The sequence below is a fragment of the Manacus vitellinus genome, unplaced genomic scaffold, assembly GCF_001715985.3.
Source record: "Manacus vitellinus isolate BGI_N305 unplaced genomic scaffold, ASM171598v3 scaffold_39_pilon, whole genome shotgun sequence".
Taxonomy (NCBI): Eukaryota; Metazoa; Chordata; class Aves; order Passeriformes; family Pipridae; genus Manacus; species Manacus vitellinus.
The window spans coordinates 128,013-151,911 of record NW_021940534.1 but is presented as its reverse complement, the minus strand read 5'-3'; the positions used below and the strand labels follow the sequence as shown (position 1 = coordinate 151,911).

The window sequence follows — 23,899 nt, the reverse complement described above, 5'->3', positions numbered from 1 at the left end:
CTAACCAGAATTGGAAGTAGATATTTGTAATCGTTTTAGTGGAGAAAAACCTGTACTGAGAAACATTCATCAGACAGGAAGTGCCAAATTAAATGTGCTTCATACAACCAGGACTGATACCCTTGTATCTAAGCACATAGCTAAGCTGCTCTTGCTGAGTTTGCAGGACTAAGACGTACATTTCTTTCTTCAGCCATGTTGTCATTCACACATACACTGATTTTATTGTTCTTCTAATGAAACGAACAGGGAGGATTTTATTTTTGAAAATCAATTCAAAATAACGCCTCATAAAAAGCAAAATACTTTTGAGGGCTTGTATATAAGAATGCTACAAGACTCCACGGAAAACTATGATTTTTGTTGTTGTTGTTTGCTGATGCAAATCCAGCAGAATCAAAGAGAATACTGCTGCCCCTCCTGGTGCTAAAACAGATCTAGGTTTTTGATTTCTAAGTGAATGCCTGAAAAAAAAAATAAAGACAGAACTTGCAGCCTCATATAATTTTAACATAATATATTTAGGCATTCAAAATTCTGTTACTAGCCCCTTGGAATTTCATTCCTAGGACTAAATTATTAGGACATGAAAACAATTCATAAGTTATATATAAGCTCACATAAAAATCTGTAGACTATTACTATTTTCATCTCATTTTTATGGACTCCTCTCCCCAAATAAATCAATCACAAAGTTAAACTCAACACAGGGAGCTAAGTTCTCCACAGGGAGACAGTGGAGATTACAAACATAAGTCAAATAGGAAGAAGAAAGCTGAGATAATGGATGGCTTCTACTGTGTTACTTCAAAGCCCTGAGAGATGGCTGAAAGTGCTAAGATAATATACGATAAGCACTGATTCCAAAAGAAATAATAGAAGCCTCTTTTACCAAACATGCAGCTTTAAGTAAAAAAACCTCACAACTTCTACAACTACTTCTCCAACAGACTTTCTGTTACATCATGAATCTTCTAAGGTTTTTCAGCAAAATAATTAGCCTTAAAACTAGCCTTAAAGTAGTTGTACACATAACTAGCAGTATCAGGAGATTTTGTCAAGAGTCTACCACAAAGACAACTACCTTCTTGGCAAAGGGCACATGAAATTAGTCACACCATACACTATTAAGGGAAGTCTCACATAATAGTCAGGGCAAACCACTGCATTTTCAGATATAATTAGAAGCAATTTCCTCAAGTTCTTTTTCAGCTATGCAAATATTCAGTTATTCAGAAAAAAAAGAGTAAAGACTGGTCATTCATCCTAAGAGAGGGTTTTTTTGGTTCAGAACTATGTTTTACGTGTTGAAGATTCAAGTAAGTGCAATACAGCTACAAACATTTTAACTCTTCCCTCCCTGCCCACCCCCAATTATAATCCCTTACTTAAATCACTACTTGTTTTGCTGTCTGTGTACCCAGCAAGTAACTATTTTCAGCAAAATTCAGAAAACTTGACCAGAGGAGGCTCAGGACTGGAATAAGAAAAAATTCTGGAGGTCAAAACCCGAAAGCTTAGATAATGCATATGTGAAAGTGTGTTGCTCAGTTTTGTATGCACATCAGCAACAGAGTATAACCCTGCTGCCTCACCAGTGTTTAAATAACTTTTTCTATTTTTAAAAATTCGTCTCTTTCCTTTGTAAAAAAGACCCAAAACAACACAGAGACATTCATGGCTACACAAAACCAACAAAACCATCACTACAATGTTCTGCCCAATCGTGTAAATAAACAAACTGGAAAAAAAAATCCATCAGCATACTGTAGTAGCATATTAAATCTCCAGCTTGAATTTGATCTTCCAGTTGAGTGTGCCCATTTAAAAAAATAGAGGTTACAAAGTTATGCTCAGTTATAAAATGCAGGTGTTGTATTTCATAACCTCTGAATAAGAATTACGTGAGTATCACAGTAAATGTCATTAGGGCAATTTTGAGGGTTCATCTAGTACAAGGTGTCCTACTGCCTGAAGACACGCACCATGGAAATTGCTAAATTGCTTGGAAATGTGGCATGACAGCAAAAGGCAAAAAAAAGTGAAAAACAAGTGAGCTGATGCTTCTTTTCAGGCAGAAGCTGTAATTCAAATGTTTATTGGGAATCACTGCCATCTCCATACACGGTAAAACAGTAAAAATAACGCAGAGTCATGCAGTTATAAGTTTACAATGGACAATGGCAGTGACTGGGAAAAGCATTTCAACTAAGTGTGATTTTTTTCAAACAAAACTGTTTCTTCTTCAGAGAAAATATCAAGTTTTGAAGAAAAATTGCTGTTCCAAAACTCCCAAAATTCTCATTCCCACCATCTTTTCAGCATGTAAAAATCTCCCTCAGATTTATGACCAGATCCAATGAAGGCAACGGGGGATTTTTTCCTCGCTGAGTTTTTAACTGAATGTACAATTCGGAAAGCTGAGCAGAAGAGAGTGCATTGTGCTCAGAGCAACCAGAGTAATAATCACTGAAAAAATGTGTTCAGAATGGTAGATAATTGTATTATTATTAAATAAAATTAGCATATATTAAAAAATCAGGCATAAATGCAGGCATGGTACTAACATTAACTGCAGGTTTACTTCTTAAATATTTCATCCTACCTCATTATTGACTTCAGCAGGTTTTTTCTTTGTTTCTCCAATGTCCAAATAGCTGTGGAAAGAAAACAGGTTTGATCATTTACAGAAGCATCTAACTTACACAATAAAAATATTTCTTCACTTTTTTCATAGATGAAAGTTTTAAAAGTTGTCATGCCTCACAATAACAGAAAAGTAAGTAATTCAAGGTTTTAATAAGGGACTGTTAAAATAAATCTGAAGGCTATCTCTCTGGGCTAATACAAAAGATGGGGAAAACCAAACACTGGTGATTAGAACAGACCATCAATAAACCCTTCATCAGAAAGAAGTTCATATACTACTGTGAGGTGGATCAATAAATCTCAGCACAGCATCAATTTACCCAAGTTTTCAAAAGTCATCATCTTGCCTCCTAGTTTCTCACAGTAAATCTCCGCTAGATGTACAGTTTTCCTCCACACCTGAGTTTAACTCAGGGCATCAGCTAAAGTGTAAAAGGATTTACACCACTTGAGTTTCAACAGAATGTGGCCACATCTGAACACTGGTTTCTTGTGGCTGGATGAACCAATAGCATCTTCATGACTGATTTTTAAATAGACAAAATACAAGCCTCAACTGGACAAGCAAACAAAGTACACCTATTTGAACGACACTGCTCTCCGTCAGAGTGCACATTCCCACTAAAAACATTGCATTAACACAAAAGTGGTAGTTGAAACACATAGTGATGGATTAGCTGTACGTTGCCTTCCCAAAGAAAGGGAATTAAGTAAGTCTCCAGGTATGAGTAACCCATAGACTGGCAAATAGGCAACTACCCAGGTACCCGGACCATGCTCACTCCTTTCCCTTATCAGCACTCTGAGAGCCATGAGAGCAGTGCTCCTTGGAACGCAGCTCTCAGTAGCTGCTGGTACTGCAAGATGTTTCAAGTTCTCAAGGCTGTAGAAGAGATAAGATGTAACTCAGTACAGCCACACCTTCTGCCAAAAGCTAAACATGGGAACAACAATGGCTGGGGCATCTATTTTGTGCTGGGAGCATCTAACCCAACATTAGGTAATGGGCATTTGTCATCTCTGCTCCCACTTCCAGGGGAAAACCACAGGTGCTTTACTGGGCTTTTAGGAGTAGAAGACCTTATTTGAGAAATAGGTATACCTAATGCCAAGCATCAGTGCAGGCTCATCAAAAGACCTGAGAGCTCTCAATGCATCTGCAGTCCTCCAGTAATGTCATGTTCTGTAGTTAATGACTGGGATAACATTTGTTTGCAAGAAGAAACTTTCCTGCCTGGCCAAAGTTGAGAATTCATGAGAACGGAATGAAGGTGTAGAACCAAGGAAAAAAAAAAGAAACATAGAAAGACAGAAAAAGCACCATTCATTCTTTGAATCATATATCAAGGTACCACAAGGTATGGTCACAAGGATTCCAAGGCTTCAGGGTGAGGGGACAGGAAGATCCAGCAAGGCTTCCAGGCCATGCTTAAAAGTGCATGCCAATGCTTTGGAAAAGATAAATGTAGTAAGGTAGGATAATATTTGTTAAAGCCCCATGTTTAAAAACATACAAAAACAATTCTTCCAAGCTTCCCAGTGTAAAAAGGAACAAATTCTCTTGAGACCAAAACCAAGAGGTCTTGCAGCCTGCAAGACTGAAAAGAAATAAATGCCTCAGGCAAAATGGTTCCAACAGCCTATAAGAACAGCTACTGATTTGTTTTATGGGCATCTGTAAATTACTTTGAGAAGAACTAATAAAAGTGACAAAGAAAAGTAAATACACAGTCAAAGGCTTAAATTCACTATGCAGAGGTCCAGGCATTTCAGGGATCTGCAAATCTGAAAAGTTTTGGATGATAGCACTCAAAAAAATCACAGACCAAAAACTTTACAAAAATATTCTCCTTGCTAAGAAACCAGAAATACTTCCACTCGATGACTAGTCAAGCCAGTGATGAGACTAGTGTTGTTTAAAGCGACACTGCTGGAGACAGGACAACCTACCATTAATTAATGAGCACAAATACAAGTAAATGGGCAAAGGAAGGAGGAAGGTAAAGTAGTATGCTGAAAAAAAGCTAAAAATCGAAATCCGCTTCAGCATAGGCAGCTTTCTTTCAGGAAGCTCAGAGCTGGGGATGAACTCAGAGGGGTGCAGGTATATATATGCATTATTACTCATCATCACAACAACTACAATACACCAATACACCTCACCACATATAGATCAAAAAGCGTGTGTTCACTTGGCACATCTGTAAATGACAAAACAAGCTGCAAAACTTGTTATATGCTACAAAACATCCCAACATTGAGTAATAATTCCACCTTTAAAGAAAATGTCTATGTATTTTTTCTAAACGCAGAATTTCTACATGCTGATTGTTTTATATTTATTTAAAAAATTAAACATATCAGCAGTTATGTAGAATATATATCCTCAGAGCTATCTATCCCAAGATGCTAAGATTCAGGGCTTGAAATGATAAGGGGCTCACACGCTAAAAGTAAGTGTAGTTTAGTCTAGAATTCACTGCAAACAGGAAAGAAAAAGATTCAGTTCTCAGTGTAAGGCACCTGAGAAGAAACAAATGCACTGCTCGAAGAGGAACAATGACACTTTCAACTTCTGCTTCTTCTTGGATACTCTCTCCCTTACACTCCCACAGCTCCCACACATCAGTGCCACTAACCTCCATTTCAAAGTCCAGCCCTGCATAGTCTATCATAGCAATGAATATGTCCAATAAGCCTCACTGGGGAAAAAAAAAAAAGTAAGTAAAATTATTCCAACTTCTCGCTGCCATCAGACCAACTCAGATCCTTCAGGGCAGAAGCTTGGTCTCTCATAGCTGCAACTGCTTTATGTTTGCCTGTGTCACATTAAATAAGTGTACACTCTTTCCTTTGATTTCTTCAATTCCTTTCAAAAAATTGTCCCAGCATAATATAAACAAATACTAATAATGAAGAACTCCAACTCTGAATGCAGAAATGGAAAAGATTTGAAGTCAACTCACTTTTCCTCCATACATCACGGGACTATGACATTTTATCAAGGGTTATATAAAACAGCTGCTTTTACCAAGTCCTTTAGGTTAGTTTTTCTTAAAGTATTCTCTTTGTTTGCCTTAAAAATTAGGTACCTTGTTGCATGTTGCAACCATAACAGCCTGGAAAGGTCTTTCCCCATAAAACTCTGACCATAAAGTGTGAACTGATGAAAAGAAATGCTTTTTCCCACCCAAAAAACCATCCAGAGTGTTAAATTCTCTAAAGAGTGCATCCTAATGCCAGACACTCAGTTACTTTTAGCCTGTCAAATACAAAACACGTTTAGGGAAGCGTAACATGATGTGCTGACAACTAACAACTTTAAGCCATCCACAGACTCACGGGATTTAATACCAAAAAGATACAGTAGATCTTTCTTGAGAGTTGAGCGCTGCATTTGACACAGAAGAGAGTACTGTGGGAAAGGGACTTACATTTAGCCTTACAGATGTAGTCATACATCTTTCTCTCTAGCTTTGCCACTGATTCACAGGAACCTTCAATAAATCTTCAGAAGCAGCTAGTGACAGAAATGGTAAGGGTGCTGATAGAGATCCTGTTAATTACACAGAGAGTGTTGTCATGAAACATGAGCTCATAATGAGCTTTCCTGAAAAATGCAGTGTCTGCAACTCTACAGAACCAAGATGAGGAAGACCCTGTAAAGCTGATAGTTTAGCATATAAATTCTCAACCACCTCCAGAAAGGAATTGTTAATTTTGAGATTTATATTTTTTAATTCAACTGCAGGAAAAATGCCCACAAAGACTGAAGACAACATATAATATGCAGTTGAGACCGTAAAATTCACTGCCAGAATTAAGAACCATTACTGTTCACATGCAGAGCCCCTTGCAGAGAACACCTAAAAGCCCAGACCTCCTCCACATTATTCTTCCAGTGACTCACTAAAAACAGAGAAACTGTCAGCTTAATTCTTGGTGTCCAGGTAGGAAAAAGAAAGCAAGTGGTCATCTTTTAAATAGCAGGAGGGACTCAGCTGTTCTGGTCAAAAAAAGCTACATGCCTATGCAAAATGAACAGAAGTGATGGAGAGGTGGATAACTGGGTAGAATACTTTACACTTTTAAAAAAATAAACTAGAAAGGAACCATGGGGAATTAGATTCCCAGGCTCATCAACTTCGTGGCAGGACTGTCAACACTCCACCTTTTTACAGCTTTCCCCCTGTTACTCCTGAGCACAAATACTGATACTCAGCCCTTCAGTTAAGCACAGGCATCACAACAACGTGCGATTGCTGCATGTCCTGCAGGTTGAAGAGCTGTTTCTCCTTTTGTACTGTCATGTCAAGGAGATGGCATATGCGACTGATGGTATCAGCAGCCTTTCTGTGGCTCACCTCTAAAGCTCTTTTCCTTTTGCCTTGGGTCATAGCCTTCATGTTCTCTTTCTGCAATGCCTAATAAAAGGGGTGTGATGGGGGGTCCTCTGAAGTATTGCCACGGTGCCAAGCCCCAAATGCTGATATTCAAGTTCCGTATAAATGTTACGTTACTTTTTAGTCACTTACTTGAGTTTCTTGAAGGCTTCCCTGCCACCAGCCACATACTGCTCTCCACTCTGGAGCTCCTCCAGCTGCCGGACACGATGCCCACCCCGGGGGGTATAGATGTTCCGCACAGCTCCAAAGGGTGCCTTCACCCCGCCTGTCACCTCTTTCAGGAATACATCAAAGTTGGACACTTTCTTCTCGTGGATGACAATACGGCGCCCCGGGAAGAAAGGGTCCCCGTTGCGATACACCAGCACGCTCTTCACCGTCGGCTGCGAGAGCCAGGAGCCCTTTGTGCCGGGACTAGTCATGCTCGGTGGCTTCAGATCTCCTGCGCAGCCCAAGCCACACGGACGAGCTGCCTGCACCTGTTTGTTCAGGTGAGGGTTCCTGCCCGGGCGCCCCCCTCGCCCTGACAACTCCCAGCCGGGGCCCAGGCACATGGGCACACCTCCCGGGAAGCAGAGGAGGGCTCACAGCACCCCCGGGGCCCGGGCACAGCTCTGCTCAGCCTGCCAAAGCGGCTCCTCCCAGGCAACCAGCGCTCGCTGCTCGGGGCGCCTGAGGAGGTGAACGCGGAGAACACCAACCCAGGCGGAAAACACGGCGTGGAAACCCACCCGGCGCAGCAGGTACACGGACTGCCGGGGACCCGCGGCCTCCCAGGGTCTTTATCCTCCGGTGCTGCCGTCACGGAAAGCGCTACCACTCTAGTTTCCACGGGAAACTTTATCCCGCGTGTGACCCGGGGCCACCGGGGGAAAAAGGGCGAGGGGGCGGCGTGCCCAGAGACGGGCAGAGAGGGGCGCGGTGCGACGGGGGCAGAGGGAACGGGACCACGAGATCGAGGGAGGGAGGGCAATACCGGCTCTGCCTCCTTCTCCCCGACCGCCGCCCGTCCCCTACAAGGGAAGGGCCGGCGGCCGAGCCGCCCTGAGCGGGGAACCGGCGGCAGCGGGGAAACGCCGAGCCGGCCCACCGCTTCCACTGGATTTTGGCGCACCGTGGGTGCAAGAAGCCGTAAAACCTGAGAGAAACTAAAACAGAAAATGCCTTACATTCAAACATAATTGCTTTAACAACCTCTTTCCTCCGATGATAGTCCGAAGTTCTAAAACCGGACTAGACCTTCCTACCTGGAATTGTTTAGTGTACTGTAATGATTGTTCTTCCAAATGGGTTCTAACACGTGTGATGGAAGGAATTTTCTTTCCTTTTATCTTGCCTCCTTTAATGGGAAAATTACCCCCCCTGCTGTGAGTTACAACAGAGCAGTTAACCATTACAAAAAGAGCAATTTCAGGGTGAGGGAAGTCAAATATGCTACTATTATTGGTTAACAGTGAAATTTCTCTGCTTGCTGCTGATTTCCTTCTAACTGATAAAGGGAAGAACCAAACATTTACTATCCTCGAATTAATACTGTTTAACATTGATCTATTGCTACCTGAAATTAAATTTTTGTTATTAAATATATGCTTCCGTGTAAAAAAGAAAAATGCTCATGACCTTCATACTGCATTGAAGCAGTGATATGTCAACTATCTGCTATTTTGTGCCAGATTCTACCACATTTGGTGATCTTAGGCCTAATTTGCAATCACTCAACATTTTTGACATAAGTGTAAGACACTGAATATTTTGCTCGTGCACCCACACTTGTGCTACTCCAAAATACTGTTGGTCTTTACCTATGGCCACACTAGTTACAGTCACTTTATGGATTCCAATAAAATATCCCTGAAGTGGTACCAGAGCACTGCTAGCCTTAAAACAGCCTAGAACTGGTGGACAAAATCTTCGTCTAAAACTGGGGGAATATTATGAATCCCTTGAAAAACTGCAATGCAGAATTTTGCCCATAGTTTAACTTTTACATAGTTAAGAGCTGTACCTCCAAAGACCTCATCTTTCAAATCCAGCTGCTTGCATTTCTGCTCTCTACCCCTTTACTCGTGCTGCAGTGGAATCTCATCATTTTCTTACCCTTAAGGCAACACCTTCAGATCCAGCCCCTGAAAGGACACGTGACTGTCCAGCCCACTGCTGGACAGTGCCCACTATTTCACACCAGGCTTTTCAGAATGAAACATATTATTTTCTTCAGTAATAGGAACAAACCAAATCAAAACAGAGTGTTTCCAATACAGTACAAAGTCAGCATGTTTTCCATCTCACCTAAGTACACCCACTGCCCGAAAGCTAAGAAAAGGTCAGATACTTCAGCCCATGATAGCAGTGCCTTGATCCATGACAATCTGCTTATCCTAGCCTTTCCAGGGTCTGACCTTTTATTCCTGCTATATTGTTTCAGTTTCTAAGCAATCTCCTATCACATTCTCAACAGTAAGGAGAGCTGCTGAATGCAGAGACACATGATCTCTTTATGATGGAGTGATGTCAGGCCTCTCATCTTACATGAGGTTGGTGCATGACACCACGTCTGTCAGGTCGTGTGTCGGGATCCCCTGAGGTCACATAACAAGCACATGTTGGGGGATGTGTTTTGGATGGCAGTTCCATGACTAAGCCCATCTGTGCTGGAGCTGTCCTTGCATTTTGGCTAAATAAAGAACAGCCATCATGCCAGTTTGTGTCAGTGAGCTTCTTCAACAAAGAGTACATGAGCTTGACCCAGTTTTTTTTGGTTTGTTGGGGTTTTTTTGTTGTTTTGTTTTGTTTTTGTTTTTTTTTTTTTACGAAATACAGCAAACCACTCCCAAAGGTTGGCACTGCAGGACAGACTGGATACCTGACATGTGCCTACAGCAGAAGCAACAAGCTGCTTGTTGGTATTTAGAGCTGCAATAACTAGATGGCAGTTCTAGATCTCCAGTTATCTTTTGTCAGCAGTAGTATAAAATCAGACATTCTGTCTGTGCTTCATAACTTGTCCCTGGCTGCCAGTTCACACCATGTGCTGCCTTCACCTCTGAAGACAGAGGTGATACTTGGTTATTGTCTGCCCTTCCAGATCATTGCAATAGTGACTGATAATGCAGCTATAATGAGATACAACACCAATGCCTCCTGGTACACTGGCCTATTGTATCATACATACCAGAGTTTGTATCAATATATATTTGGTGTGAAGTTACATCATCTTATTTCCAACACTTAGCAAGCCAGAACAACAGATGAGCAAAGGAAAACAAATAGATCCAGTAGCTTCTCCCTTTTTTATTGAGGGGTATGACATGTCAGCTGTGTGAGCACATTCTTGCACATTCATTAAATGTAAATTTCTGGCAGATATCCTTCAGATGCTTCTCTAGCTTTTGCATTCTAACATGAAGAACCAACATAGGCTGCAATGAGTTGCCAGCAATGGTATGCATTGGTTTCCTGCCCTCCTGAGGTATTTTCTGTGCTATCTGGTATTTCCAAATTTTAAGTATCTCTGACATCCAAGGGTCTTACATTAGTGTTGCACATACTGCCACCTGCTGAGATTAACCAAAACTAGAGCTAGAATACTCTAAGTGGATTTCAGCCTTTTCAGCCAACATTTGCAGACAGGCATGGTTACCCTGAAACTGAAAACTTCTGATGGCTTCAGTCAACACATACAGGATATGTATAACTACTGAAGAACTTCTTTATTTAATTAATTCCTTGTGAGGTCATTCATCTTTGTGCAAGGTGTGCGTAAACCACCCTTCTGATTCTGTACATGTCAGTCCACTTTGGACAAAGGCTCATCTATGTATGTTAAGGTATGTATGCGCAAACAATAAGACAAATGCACAGGTGATGTAGTACAGGAACAGAGAGGACAGTGCTGGCCCTTGGTTGACTTAACTTTAACTTACAGCCCAGCTGAGAACAGTATTTGGCCCTGACACCCTTGTCTTCAAAACTCTGACCTGTGTTGCAGGCAGCGTTTAGACTTGCACCCTCCTCTTGGAGCAGTCACACTGTACGGATCATTTCATTAGCAGCGTAATCACTTCCTTTTTTATTTCCCTGCTAAGGATTAATGAGTGCTGTAAGTACATTCTGATAACGTGTCCCGCTGCAGGGCTTTGGATACAGGCTTTGCCTCCATGTCAATTTACACGGTTCAGCAGAACCAGCCAAAGGAAGGATATTCCTGCTACCTGCATTACCCTTTTGCTGCAGTTTAAAAGGAACATATAACAGCGGAAGCTATTAGTATGCTACTAATTAAACTTTTAGATCTCAACCAACTAGCTTGTCTCTATTTTAGATACAGAAGCAGGGCAAAGAAATTTAATTGCAAGACCGTTGCTGGGGACAGAATTGTTCTGCACTTGAAAAAGAAAATGTTCTGCATTTGGAAAAAAAACCCACCGCATTTTACGAGTAAAATCTTCAGGAAGTGGCTGAATGCGGCAGGGAAAATCCCAGCCGCGGGAAGGAAAATCCCGGGTACAGCGAGGTGTGCTCGCGTTATCGAGGGCTGCTGGAGGTGGGATTTTAAGGACCCTTATGTCTTGGAAAGGAGTTATCCATTTAACTGAATCTTCAGTTTGGACCTGCCTTATTAGAGGAGCTCAGGCGAGCTTCACGGGGTTCTTGGACTTACCCCCCCCCCTTTTTTCACAAATCATCATGTACAAAATCCAGTTAATTCCAGTGGAGTTGAGCACAGGCTGAGTGAGGAGGTGGTTTCACAGATTTCACAGATCATGGTTTTGTGCACACATTAAACAACGGCTATGAACTTCCAGCGCGCCAACAGGCGGAACAGGATACTTTAGGTGAATGCAGCAGCGCAGCGGGTCGGTGGTGCTCGGCGCCCGTCACCGGCTCCGCCCCCAGCCGGCGATCCCGGCTCCGGCCCGCTCCTCCCGGGCGCAGCGCTGACCCGTCACCCTGCGGGCTCCGCCCTCGCCGCGCTGCGCGCTGGGAGCGGAGCGGAGCGGGGCCGATGCTGCGGGGGGCCGCGCTGCTGCCCGCGCCCTGGGCGCGGCTGCTGCTGCGGCCCGCGCTGGCGGGCCGCGGCGGGCGGCGGGTCCCTCCGCGGGCCGCCCCGGCTGCCGCGGGCCGCGCCTGGGACGGGACCGGCCCGCGGCGGTGGCGGCGGTGCCGCCGGGCGCCCGCGGGCTGCGCTGGCCGGTGAGCGGGCAGTGGGTCGGGTCGGGCACTGGGGAGGCAGAGCGGGATTGGCCGCGCTGGGTGCGGTGCCGGGCCATGCCCGCCCGCTGCGGGAGGATATGTCGGGTTCGTCGGGGCCTTATCGTGGCCGGCGCTGCTCGACTCGTGTGCCCGTGCGCGGTGCCGGCGGCTGAGGGCAGGGCACCGCGCCGCGAAGGGGAAGTGCGCTGTGCTGGGGGTAGAGCTGTCTTGTCTTCCTCCAGGTAAACTATGCCAGCATACCCCCACAGAGACCTCCCAGGCCACCCTAGCCAGCGTATCTCCTGTTTTTGCAGTGGTAAGTACTTCCTGCAGGCATTTCCACCTGCGAGGACACTTTGTGCAAGATTACAAGATGATGGTGCTCTTTCCCTTCCTTCTTTTTTTCTTCTTTTTTTCTTCTTTTTTTTTTTTCCTTTTTTCTTTTTAACTCTTAAAGCGTCATAAAAGCAGATGAAGTTGTGTCTCGGAGAACACCCCGAGTTCTAAATTGCTGGTTTGAGGTACTCACAGTATCAATCAAGATGCTTTTCTAAGATCCAGCATCCGGTTCTTAATTGTGAAGGCAGGTCAGCTCTTGGAACTGCTGCAATCAGAAGTTGTCTTGTTAAAGATTGTTAAGGCTTGCTAATGCCTTTTAGAAATATTAGTCCTGTGTCTTGATAGCTGCAATTCTAACTAAACGTAGGATTTGATGAAAAACAAGCTCTCTCTCTGTTTTTTTTTTAAATAAAACTGAAAGCTGTTTGCCCCTTTATACCATGCTTTCACTTTTGGTCAACCCTGAAGTGGTCAGGTAGTTGAACTCTGTGATTGCTGTAGGTCTCTTCCAGCAGAAAGTCTATGCTATTCTAAGACTGATCCTCTGTAAATCACCTCCTTAACAAGGTTTATGTAGGAACATGGTAATGCAGGTGACACTGGTGACAAACACAGTGAAATATATGGCCATTTGGTGCAATATTTTGCTTAATTGGGATGAACTGTGAATAGAGGGCATAAAAAGTTGCTTTCTCTTAATAATGTGTTATCCATTGGCCTTCTAGGGAAGTGCAAATAACTTTAGAAATCGATTTCTTGTTTATAGTGAGTCTGTGAAAAAAATATTTTTTTTTTCATTCCTTCAGATGAAGTTTGACAAAGAGGGAAATACTACCTATTTTGGTAAGTTTTCATTGTAGTTTTGCTTGAGTTTTGTTTGCCTTTTTTCCTTGTCCAATACAGAAAAGCCCACTTGGGAATCTACATGGAGTAAAAAATTATGTTTTGGATACTTCACTGTGTTCATTTGGGATGTTGCAACATTTCCTCTGTTTTGCTGCCTCCTATTGGGTCTTCATAGCATCTTTACTGTTAAAATTTTTGTGTACTTTTAAATAATATTTTAAAAATAATGTATTACCATCTCTCACAGGAAGGTAATTTTTGCTTTGTCTTTTCCCTTTTTGACTAGCATGCTACTTTCTTGGCCTTATATTTTCCTTCCTGTAGAATTACACGTGCTTTCTCAAAAGAGTCACTAATTTCTGTCATGAAATTAATTGTTGCAGCCAACGTTTTCACTTATATCTAGAATTTTTCTTTTTCCACTCAAGATGCAGACTTCTAAACTTTGTAGAAAATAACTTAGGTTGAGGAGTCAATGGAAGGAATGTTTTAGAGATAGCACAGCTTTGTTTGTTTGTTTTTGGTGGGACTTAGTAACACACTAAAATATAATTTCAGAACATATATGCTTGTCCTCTAAATGTCTTCTTCTAAAAATACTTTTATGATAGAAAAGAAGAAGACAGAATTGTACCAGGAATTGGGTCTTCAAGCACGAGACCTAAGATTTCAGCACGTAATGAGCATTGCAACTAGGAACAACAGAATCATCATGAGAATGGAGGTAATGGTTTCCCTCTAGCTGAGTGTAAACCCTGTCTTAGATTTTCATTTTCTTGCACAGTTCTTTTAATACCAGCTTCCTGTGACATGCAGTCGAGCAGTAAATGTGTCTTTGGAGCTCTGTGTTGCAGTCAAGAGTACGAGTTTACCCACAGTACATGTTAATGACCACTTTCCTGGTTGAGCACAGGAGAATCATCACTAACATTGTCACAGAAGTAAAGGCTTATGAGGAGCCCTTCTTAATCACTGGCACAATGCTCTGTCTGAGCCCATTTGCTGTTAGCATGAGATTCTGTTATTTTTGTGCCTGAAAAGACATCAGAAGAATGGTTTTATCAAAGCCCAAATATAAAATGTGCTACAGAGTTATGAGAAATTTTCAGAGTGTTTTTTTCAGATTCCTTACATGTGCTTTCTTTTTCAGTTCTTGAAGGCTGTCATAACACCAGAGTTTCTGCTGATACTAGATTATCGTAATTTGAGTCTGGAACACTGGCTCCTCAGTCAACTAGCATCTCAGCTGGCTGGGGAAGGTCAACTAGTTACATATTCTCTGCCCTTTGAATTCCGAGCCATAGAAGCAATCCTGCAGTACTGGGTGAGCTATCTCATTTTTATTTAAATTGTTTCGGAAGTTATAGTTTCATAGAAGGGACAGTATGATTTTATTCTTGGGTTAATATTTACACATACACATTTGTATATGTATTCTGCACTTCCCGTAGGAGCTCTTTTTTGGTTTTGACTTTTGTTGCTTTAGTTCTTACGGTTTTGTGTGTATGTGTGTTTTCATTCCCTTCACAGTAAAGTGCTAATTGGATATGATGGCTTCACCATGATTTGGACAATTAAAAAACAAGTCAGAGTTCCATTCTAGAGACGTGCTGTAGCTGAAATGGAAGTCACACAAAAGTGCTGAGGTTTTTGGCCTCTTGAGCACGAGTCAGATGATGATTCCTAGCTATCATGAAAAATCTGTGCTTGCTAATGCTAATATGACATTTCTAGACAATAGTGTATTAGCTTTATCAGCTTTATTGGTGTGGTTGTCACTGGGTTGCAGTTCACTTTTTATTAAATACTGTATTTTACACTGGCTTTGTCTTATAAAGTGGTATCCATATAGCAAGTATTTCCCAGGTATTGGAAAGCAGGTTGTATTAACTACCTTTTACTGTAAATTCTGTGTTGAGAGACAGGAGTCAGTTGCCCAAGTCATTCTAAATGAATTGTTTTAATTCTTATGAAGGATCATGTTGTTATCTAGATCAGCAAACTGCAGGGGAGACTTAACACTTTGCAGCCTCAGATCCTTGAGACACTGGAAGCTCTAGTGGACCCCAAGCTTTTATCTGTGGATAGGAGTAAACTACACATTCTCCTGCAGAATGGCAAGAGGTAAATAAGATTAAGCTGTGAAGAGTCTAGAAGATGACAATAGAAAATGACATGCATTGAAATGTTAGAAAAATGATATCTCATAATAATTTCCCAGGTTACTGTAATGCTGGGTTGTGCATCTTGTTTGTAAGTGTAAGAATTTTCATATGAAATACCTGTTGATATAAGGGAAACGGGAAATATATTCTGAGTTGTCAGAAGTACAGCTGTGCTTCTCAAATAGCATCTGACAGAACAAAGTAATGCCTAAGAGAACAAAATAACGTGAAAACATTCCCCATAACGTAAACGTTTGCAACTATGCTTTTTAACTATTGTATGTATAGTATGCTTTAAGATTACTAGTACACTGGTCCTTCATGTATTAGCCTCTCTAAAAAGACAGTGCAAATATGCACTTGCTACATGCTCACAGAGTGCTTGTTTTTTCTGACTTACAAATATACCCAGAAAACACATCTGGATCCCTTTTAGTGTATGTCTGCACCTCACTGATCCCCAGACAGATCACTTGCACTGCTAAGTGTATGGTCTGTAGAGAATCTTTTGAAGGAGCTTTTAGAACCCTGCAGGAAAGTCTTCCCTGGCCACTGCATCTGGTGAGGGTGCTGGCTGGCAAACTCACTTAGGGATTACCTTCGTGCACTGGTGCAGGTGGGGATTACTTGACCTTTTGCCTGTTCTTTCTTCAGCTTGTCAGAACTGGAAACAGATCTTAAAGTTTTCAAAGAAACAATTCTGGAGATCTTAGATGAAGAAGAATTAATAGAAGAGCTCTGTCTATCTAAATGGACTGATCCACAAGTATTGTATGTATATTTTGAAACCACTTTTTTAATGGTGAATTTTGTTTAAGGGTAACTTGAACACTAAACTGTGTGTTCCCTGCTAAAAAGAAGAAAAAGATGCTCTAGTTTTTTAAAGCCCCAATACTTGCTACTTCAGAAATCATTGTATTTGACATTTTGGAGAGGAACTTCACTATTACTTGTCGTATTATGCAGTTTCAAATAGTTCTTGGCATAACAGGCCAGCTCATCAGGTATGTATTGGTATGGGAGCAGGATGGCAGAAAAAGCAAATGTTGTTATTTTTCAATATGAATCAACACTTTCTGTGAGCATTTCCTCAGTTTCACCAAAAGAAAAATGAAAGGGGCTCTGAAAGCTTGTCTTGAATACATCAGACATCACACTTCCTTTACTAAAAGTGTTCTGAACACCTTGCTTGTAGCTTTTTGCTCACCAGCAGAACCTGAAGGAAAGAGACCCTACACTCTCAGGTTTTGGTGAAAGATGGCATACACCAGCAGCAGCAGCACTAGTCACTTATTAAGAACTAAAAAGCAGAAAGATATACATCAGATCCAAATATATTTGGGGCTTAATTGGATTTAAATCTGGGGCATACAGACATGTTTTATGTTTAAGCAGGTAACAGAAACTACCTTTCCGGTCCTTTGTGAAATTGCTGAATAATATTTTTGCCTAACTTCATTGCATGTGGGTGTTAATACTGTTCACACATTACCATGGCTTTGAAATCAGGAGAGAGTTTCTTGCCCTGTAGAGCTTAGTCTAAATGTGCAGCAGAAACTCAGAATTCCAGAAGTGGGACATGGTTTGCATTTCTAATGCATCTGCTGGAGCAGTGTTGTGGGCGTTCTGAATTCCAGCTGCTCCTGAGCCAGCAGCTGGTCTTTGTCCTGGTTTTGCTCACAGCCTTTCTTTGGACTTAATGCAGTCTGCTGGCAAGTCTCTTGTTGCCTCATGGTAGACAGTGTGTAGGGGATATCTAGGAAAGATCCCAGTGTCACCTTATACTCTTGTGTCAGGAGAAACCTGCAGTCATCCCTTCTTTCAGACGCTGTTGCACAAGGGTAGGAGAGGTGGTGTGAGGTTGTGTGAGGAGTGTTGGAGCTGTGCTGCAGGATGCAGTGAGGCAGTCTGTACACAAGGCACACTAGGAAGCACCAGCCCTGACAGCATGTTTGCAGGCAGGCTGGCAGTGTGTGGACAGCTTTTTTTGTTCCAGGATTGATGCAAAGGATATGTGGTATTTGATGGACTTGGGAAGCCCAAGCAGAAGTTAGTTGGCACATATGCCCAGTTAGCCATAGAGGTGTCATCAGAGATCTTTTGCAGGAGGAATGGTGAGCTGAGCCCAGAAAGATAGGATGAGGCAGACCTCATATCTTTTTGGGAAGGAACAGCAGACTGTGGAAAACTCATGAGGCAGATGGAGGCTAGTTAATGAAAGCACATCCAGTGGCAGTTACTTTTGCATCTTTATGGCTTTTTGCCTCCTTTGTGTATCAGAGGAGCTGATATAAATGTAAAGATACTCATCAAATAAGACCTTGAGCTGAATCTGTAATACAGCAGATAGTGCTCTAAGGCTTTCAAGTCTGCAGCTCCTCTCATTTCTATGCAGTGAAAACCTCAAGGTCTGGAGGGCTTTCAGATCAGCTTAGCCCCATTAGAGAGAAACAATGGGCTCTGCTAAAGGTCCTCAGGGAGCTTAGGTGGGTTGATTCGTAAGCCATACTGTTTATTTTCTTGTAAAACCATTTCAGAGAGGTTCCTTTAACAGTCAGTAATGCCTTGAGGATATTCTTAAAAAACTTCAGTCTCTAGAGAAATTAGATCATACCACAGAAGAGAAAATTATGAAGAATCTTCCTGGCTTTGCTTCTGATTTCCAAGCTTCTGTGGATCTCGGGTGCCTCAGGTTTCATCTACACAATGCCAGAAACATACATTCCTGTTTCAGAGGAAGGCTGCTGCAGCAGCAGTAGCACTATGAAGTAAGATGAAAGTCCCTTGGACAGATTTCTCTCAGGAGAGGAGGATCTTTCATTTGATGGTCACTCTTTGGCTGCTTCATGCTCGCAAAACGCTTTGCAGTAATTGCTGTGTATAGCTCAAATGCCTTACAAGTAAACTATTTTAATACACACCTAAACCATCTCCATCACTGTGTAATTCTTTGTGTATTGACTCTTGGTTATGTTCTGTTCTTGGAGTTTTTGACTGCACTGTTACAAGCTCCCACCACCTGAGGGCACCAAGAAGTTAAGCATCTCCTGTCAAAATTGTTAGCACTTTGTAACTTAATAACATAAACATTTATAGTAACATAAACTTTATAAATAACATAAAATTTACATAACTTTCTAACTTTGTAATATCTGAAAAACTAAGATTTGTGGCAGTGTGCATGCCTTGATGCATATCAGATGCTATCTGCTCTACTCAGAATAATTGACTGCCTATGCTGAGCTGCTGATAAATAAAAAAATATCCCTTTTATTTTATGCTGTTGGAATTGATGGAATTTTCTCACAGAAAGATTGGATTTTGAGGTCTAGTGTCTAACAGCACTCTTGTTCCCCACAACTCTTATGTGCCTTAACACATCCATAATACACTTGTATACAATATGTAGCTAACCAGAAAAATATAAATTGTTGCTCACAGTGAGGAGAGTATGTCTGGGATTGACCATGCAGAGGAAATGGAGCTACTGTTGGAGAATTACTACAGACAAGCAGAAGATCTTGCAAATGAAGCTCGTGAACTCAGAGTACTGATTGACGACTCAGAAAGCATCATCTTTATCAACCTGGACAGGTTAGGTACCTGACCTGTTGGATTGCCAAAAGCTGAGCAGAATTTAATGCTACCTAGACTTTCTCAAATCTGCTTACAAGGGAACTTGGAGAATTTTGCCTTCATGAGGATTTGAATGGACTTGCAGTCACAGCTGTGCTGCACGTCTCTTACCAATGAACTGGATAAAGCAAACTAAGCATCAGTTTTCCCTAGCAGTAGAAACTCAGCTTCTCTTAGATCCTTCTGGGGAGCTGTTCAATACAGGAAGTGTCTGCAGATTTAGAGGCATATTAAAATTCTGTTCAGAAAAGATTACTAGCTGGAGTCTGGCTAGGCCACTCAGGTGTTCATTGAAAGCTGCATTATTACTCTGTGGAGTGATACAAGAATTAATAACCTGTGATCAAGTATTTTCTTTCTCTCTGTATGCTACATTTTTCACTACTAGTCAGATTTCTTATTGAAAAATAATTGTAGCTTGCATTTGCGAGGACTCTGTCTTTGAGGTTGATGTTTAATATTCTTTCTCCTCTTTACTGAGCAGTTATCTGTAGAAGCAATTAGTGGATGCTGTATCAGGAAACAACAGAAATCTTTTTTGTGGAGATTTGAATATGGAATTCTCCCGAAGAGGCTCAGGTTTATAGCCTGCAGCATTTACCAACTACTTTTTTGTAAAGTGTATTAATTTGCAAGTTAACAATAAATTTTTGTTTCTTGTGAATATGGGCATATAAATTTAGTGGTGAGAGGACACAAACTTCAGCAGAAATTTACTGTTGCTCTGTGTATATACACCTCTGAGAAGTGAGAGATGCTGGCAAGTCTAATGATGATTAGGTAGAACCTGCTGCCTTAGAGGTATCCTGATGTAGCAATGTCAAAACAGTAGCCTCTTTGTACTGTTGTTTCATGATCTTTGTCATTGGGTTGCCTAATTCCAGCATGACTTCTCTTTCACTATTTTATTTTAGTGCATGCTGTATGGAATTTGAGAATTTGATCAATTTATGGGTTCCCCTTACAGATGTTTCTCCCTTCTTTAGCCACCGTAATGTGATGATGAGGCTGAACTTGCAGCTGACTATGGGGACTTTCTCCGTCTCTCTCTTTGGCCTCATAGGAGTTGCATTTGGTATGAACCTGGAGTCGTCTCTTGAAGAGGTAAGGAACGAGTGCTGTTTTGAGCATGAAATGTGGGCCCTGCTCTTATAGTGCATTTTAAATTTGGTACACCTTCGTTCTTTCCACAGACAAAGCTCCAGTGATTCATGTGTTCATGAAGTCACTTTTTTTTGTAAGCAAATGACTGCATGGCTAACTGCACAGTATTGTAGCCTTTTTTCCACATCCATGGAAAAGTAATGGGAAGGTAAATTTTTGATTGTATGAGGATTGACTATAAAGTAGTATTAAGGTTTCTTTAATGATCAACTATTCTGAAAAGACCAGCTTTGTCTTCCAGATCCAAGGGTATCTGGCAAGCAGCCAGGGCATTTTCAGCAGACCAGAGGAAATACTCTACTCTCAATACATGTTTATACCTAAATTAGGGAGGAGGGGGTACAAACTGCGGGTTACAATTTCAAAACTGCATATGCCAGCTTTAAAACAAAACAAACGAAGCAAAGACTTCTTCCTTTTCAAATCAATTAAATATAAGAGTTGAATTTTCAAACTTTCTGATGAAGGAAGGAAAACTGCATGGGACAGTAACAGAATACAGTACAGTGATTCCTAAACAGCTGTTTTCCCAAGGTGAGGCTTGGCTGTTGGTGGTAGGGAGTTTACCGCTTCCTCCTATAAAGGAGGAGAACACTGGTGGGGAGTAGAGATTATCATTGGATCATCCCTTTTGTGAAGAGATGGTTGCATGACTAATGGGACCATTCTGTCAGTAGGACCCCAGGATATTTTGGCTGGTGACGGGGATTATGTTTCTGGGAAGTGGTCTGATATGGCGACGCTTACTTTCCTTCCTTGGGCGGCACCTAGAACCTCCACTACCTCCTCACGTATGTATGGCTGGCCAGGGTTTCTGTCTCATACTCTGCATGTACAGTCTGTTTCTAAAGGAGGAAATAAGTTCTAGAGGAGTAGGCCACAAAGCTTGGATGAATTCAACTCAGGGCTTGGTCTTTGACAGAGAAAGTGCTCCTAGCTGGATTGAACAAGGTGGGAAGCCCCAGCAGTGGCCAGAAGTGAAGCTGCAGGCTGTTCCTTGAGACATGCTATATTTACTTTCACCTGGCAGCCCAAGGAAAGCTGAGGCTCATGGTAGAAGCAGCCCTCATTTGCCTTCTCAGCTGCCACCCCAGTCTGTTCACAGGAAGGCACATAACAAATGCTGCCCTTGTCCTCCCACCCACATGCTAATTATGGATCTATAGTCCCTGCCATGTAAAAGACTAAAGGAGGATGAGGACAAGTGCTAGCTGTAACATCGCTCTCAAGAGCAACGCCAGACTCAGTCTGAGGTTTGTAATAGCTCCTCACATGCATGCCAGCTGTCTTTGTCATCGATGCTGATGGTAGCAAGCTGTACAAAGATTTCCAAGGAGATCCGTCTTTAGATTAGCATGGATGAGTTGATTTCCCTGTTGACTACCCTTTCATGGACTCCTGGAATTGTATTGTCTGCCTCTGGTGTGCACTCTAATTAGTGGAAGTATTAATGGATTCAGAAGGTGAGTTGCTACAACTGACAAAAAAAGGGAGACTTGGATAAACTTCCGTTCTTACCTCCCCTCCTTTGCCACTAAGAGGCAAATGGAAATAGTTTGTTGTGGATTGTTGACTATGGCTGCAATTAACTGGATTATCCATATGTGTTGTTCAAAACCAAGTCCAGCACATTCTGACTTTGGGTTGGAGAAATGTGCTGGAAGGGGTTAGGAAGGGAGAAGCCAGAGACACTGTTCCGAAAATAAGGGGGGGGAAAAATCAGAGTTTGGGCCTCTGTGAAGCTTTATTTTCTTCTGCTGCATATAGAGCAGCTTCTCATGTAGTCACAGGCTATTTTGTTCTTGCTTAGGTTTCTGCAGTTTTGAAAAAATCCCAACCATCAGCTGGAAGAGTGGAGATAAAGAACAGCCTTAAAGCAGAACCATTTGGGCTGAGCAGAACATTACCAAACCAATAGGAACATAAGGAATTAAGAGACTTCTGTTGTTACAGGGTGGACTTTGGACACTTTCCTTGCACTTGTTCTTCCTTACTGAAAACTACAAGAATTTCTAAACTTACTAATTTAAAATATATTTTGTGCCAAAAAAAGTACAGTGAGATTTTTAATTCTTACACGCGAAAGGAGAGGAACACCAGGGAAAACAGCAACATGCTTTACACAGTAGTCTAATCTCCACTCCATGTGTGTTCCACTAGTTTTCTGTATCACATACATATTTTTGGGGCATTCTCATTTTATGTGTTTCTGTCAAATACTTCTTTGCTTAATGGCCCTTCTTACAGAGAACAGAATTTTTTGCTTAAAGGATGACAGCATTCAGCATTCATCAAGTATTCTGGGTTCTGAGCTGCAGATTAAGGAATCAGACTTCAAATGTCAAAGAAAAATCCACCCCAAGAGTGGATTTTTAAATGGATTTTTAAGGCCCTATTTAATAGCAGAGAACAGATTTTCCAAAGCAAAAAGCATACCTGCATCTTTTGGGAAGCATGACTACTGAATTGGCAGCAACCAGAAATAATAGTTTCCCTTATTTTACATGAGCAATAACAGGCTTTGAAATGTAGCTACATATCTTGGTTATTCCCTAACAATTAATTTAGGCCCAAAACATGCAGTTTTAGGAACAGGGAAAGCAGACTTATGGATAATGCCCACTTGTGTTTGCCACCTGATAATATTTCAACCATGCATTGATACAGCTGCAGTTTAACAACTCCTCCTGTTGTCACGAGGACTGATTCAAATTCTGGTAAAAATCAACAGATGGGTTGTTAGTTTCTGCTAACTGGGCTATGCTCTCTCTCTTCTCTCCAAGACAAATGATGGACTAGCCTGCACCACAGTAAGTAGCCAGGTTAGTAAAGGGTGCGGAAGCCTGGTATCCTGTGATGGACTGAAGGATGGAATAGAAGCCTTATGCCCACTGTTTGTGTTTTTTCTTAGCACTTCTCTCTGAGGGCATATTTCTCCACTGGTTTCTCTCAGTCCATAGAGGGAGCATGAAATCCTTTTAAAGGAAGTAATAAACTGCCCATTTCTTGTTTAGGTTTTTTTAACCTTGCTGTAATAGTGAGCAGCTCCTTAGGTGTCACCAGATAAGTCACTGTACTGGCAGGAGTTGGAAAAAAAATAACTGTAGCTGTGAACATTTTTACTTGGGACTAATGAGTCAAAGATGAAAATAAAAAGGTACATAAAGTTGTGCAAGCCTGTGATGCTAGTTTGATTAAAATCGGTTGTATGTAATTATTTTCAAACAGTTCTTTCTCTGTATGTGACTTTCAACTACAGATACAAAAGGCACAAGAAGGTGAGAAAGTTAATGGGGTTTGTAATGTTTTTGAGTTTTTTAGCTGAATTTTTTTGCAGTCTTTTGGCTTAGCAAGTGAAGCTGTAAAAACGCTCTAAACTGAACAATCCAGTAGAAGAACCAAGGGCTCATATACTTTGGCTGACAGCTCAGTGTGTGAAAAGGCATGGGTGCTGATGTTTTCAACCAAGTTGTAGTTGCATGAGGCCAGAACTGAAATATG

General features: G+C 41.7%; 2 protein-coding genes across 2 annotated transcripts in view; one reads left to right on the top strand and one right to left on the bottom strand.

Moving 5' to 3' along the window:
* The window catches only part of DCDC2 (doublecortin domain containing 2), a 60,973-nt gene extending 53,420 nt beyond the window's left edge, over nucleotides 1–7,553 (bottom strand). Inside the window, exons 1-2 of the mRNA XM_008919832.3 lie at nucleotides 7,185–7,553; nucleotides 2,606–2,657 (exon numbers count right to left, since the gene is read on the bottom strand). Coding sequence (XP_008918080.2) covers nucleotides 2,606–2,657; nucleotides 7,185–7,477 — 345 coding nt within the window. The 5' untranslated portion in view covers nucleotides 7,478–7,553. The remainder of the gene's footprint in view (nucleotides 1–2,605; nucleotides 2,658–7,184) is intronic.
* MRS2 (magnesium transporter MRS2) lies at nucleotides 7,476–23,573 on the top strand. The gene is made up of 13 exons (XM_029961685.1): nucleotides 7,476–7,536; nucleotides 7,593–8,186; nucleotides 11,861–12,244; nucleotides 12,344–12,564; nucleotides 13,394–13,430; nucleotides 14,045–14,157; nucleotides 14,584–14,757; nucleotides 15,427–15,557; nucleotides 16,253–16,369; nucleotides 19,040–19,192; nucleotides 20,221–20,338; nucleotides 21,076–21,189; nucleotides 22,209–23,573. Exons 1-13 carry the CDS (start codon nucleotides 7,476–7,478, stop codon nucleotides 22,314–22,316), a joined length of 2,325 nt encoding a protein of 774 aa, XP_029817545.1. The 3' UTR covers nucleotides 22,317–23,573.
* Nucleotides 23,574–23,899: the final 326 nt, after the last annotated feature.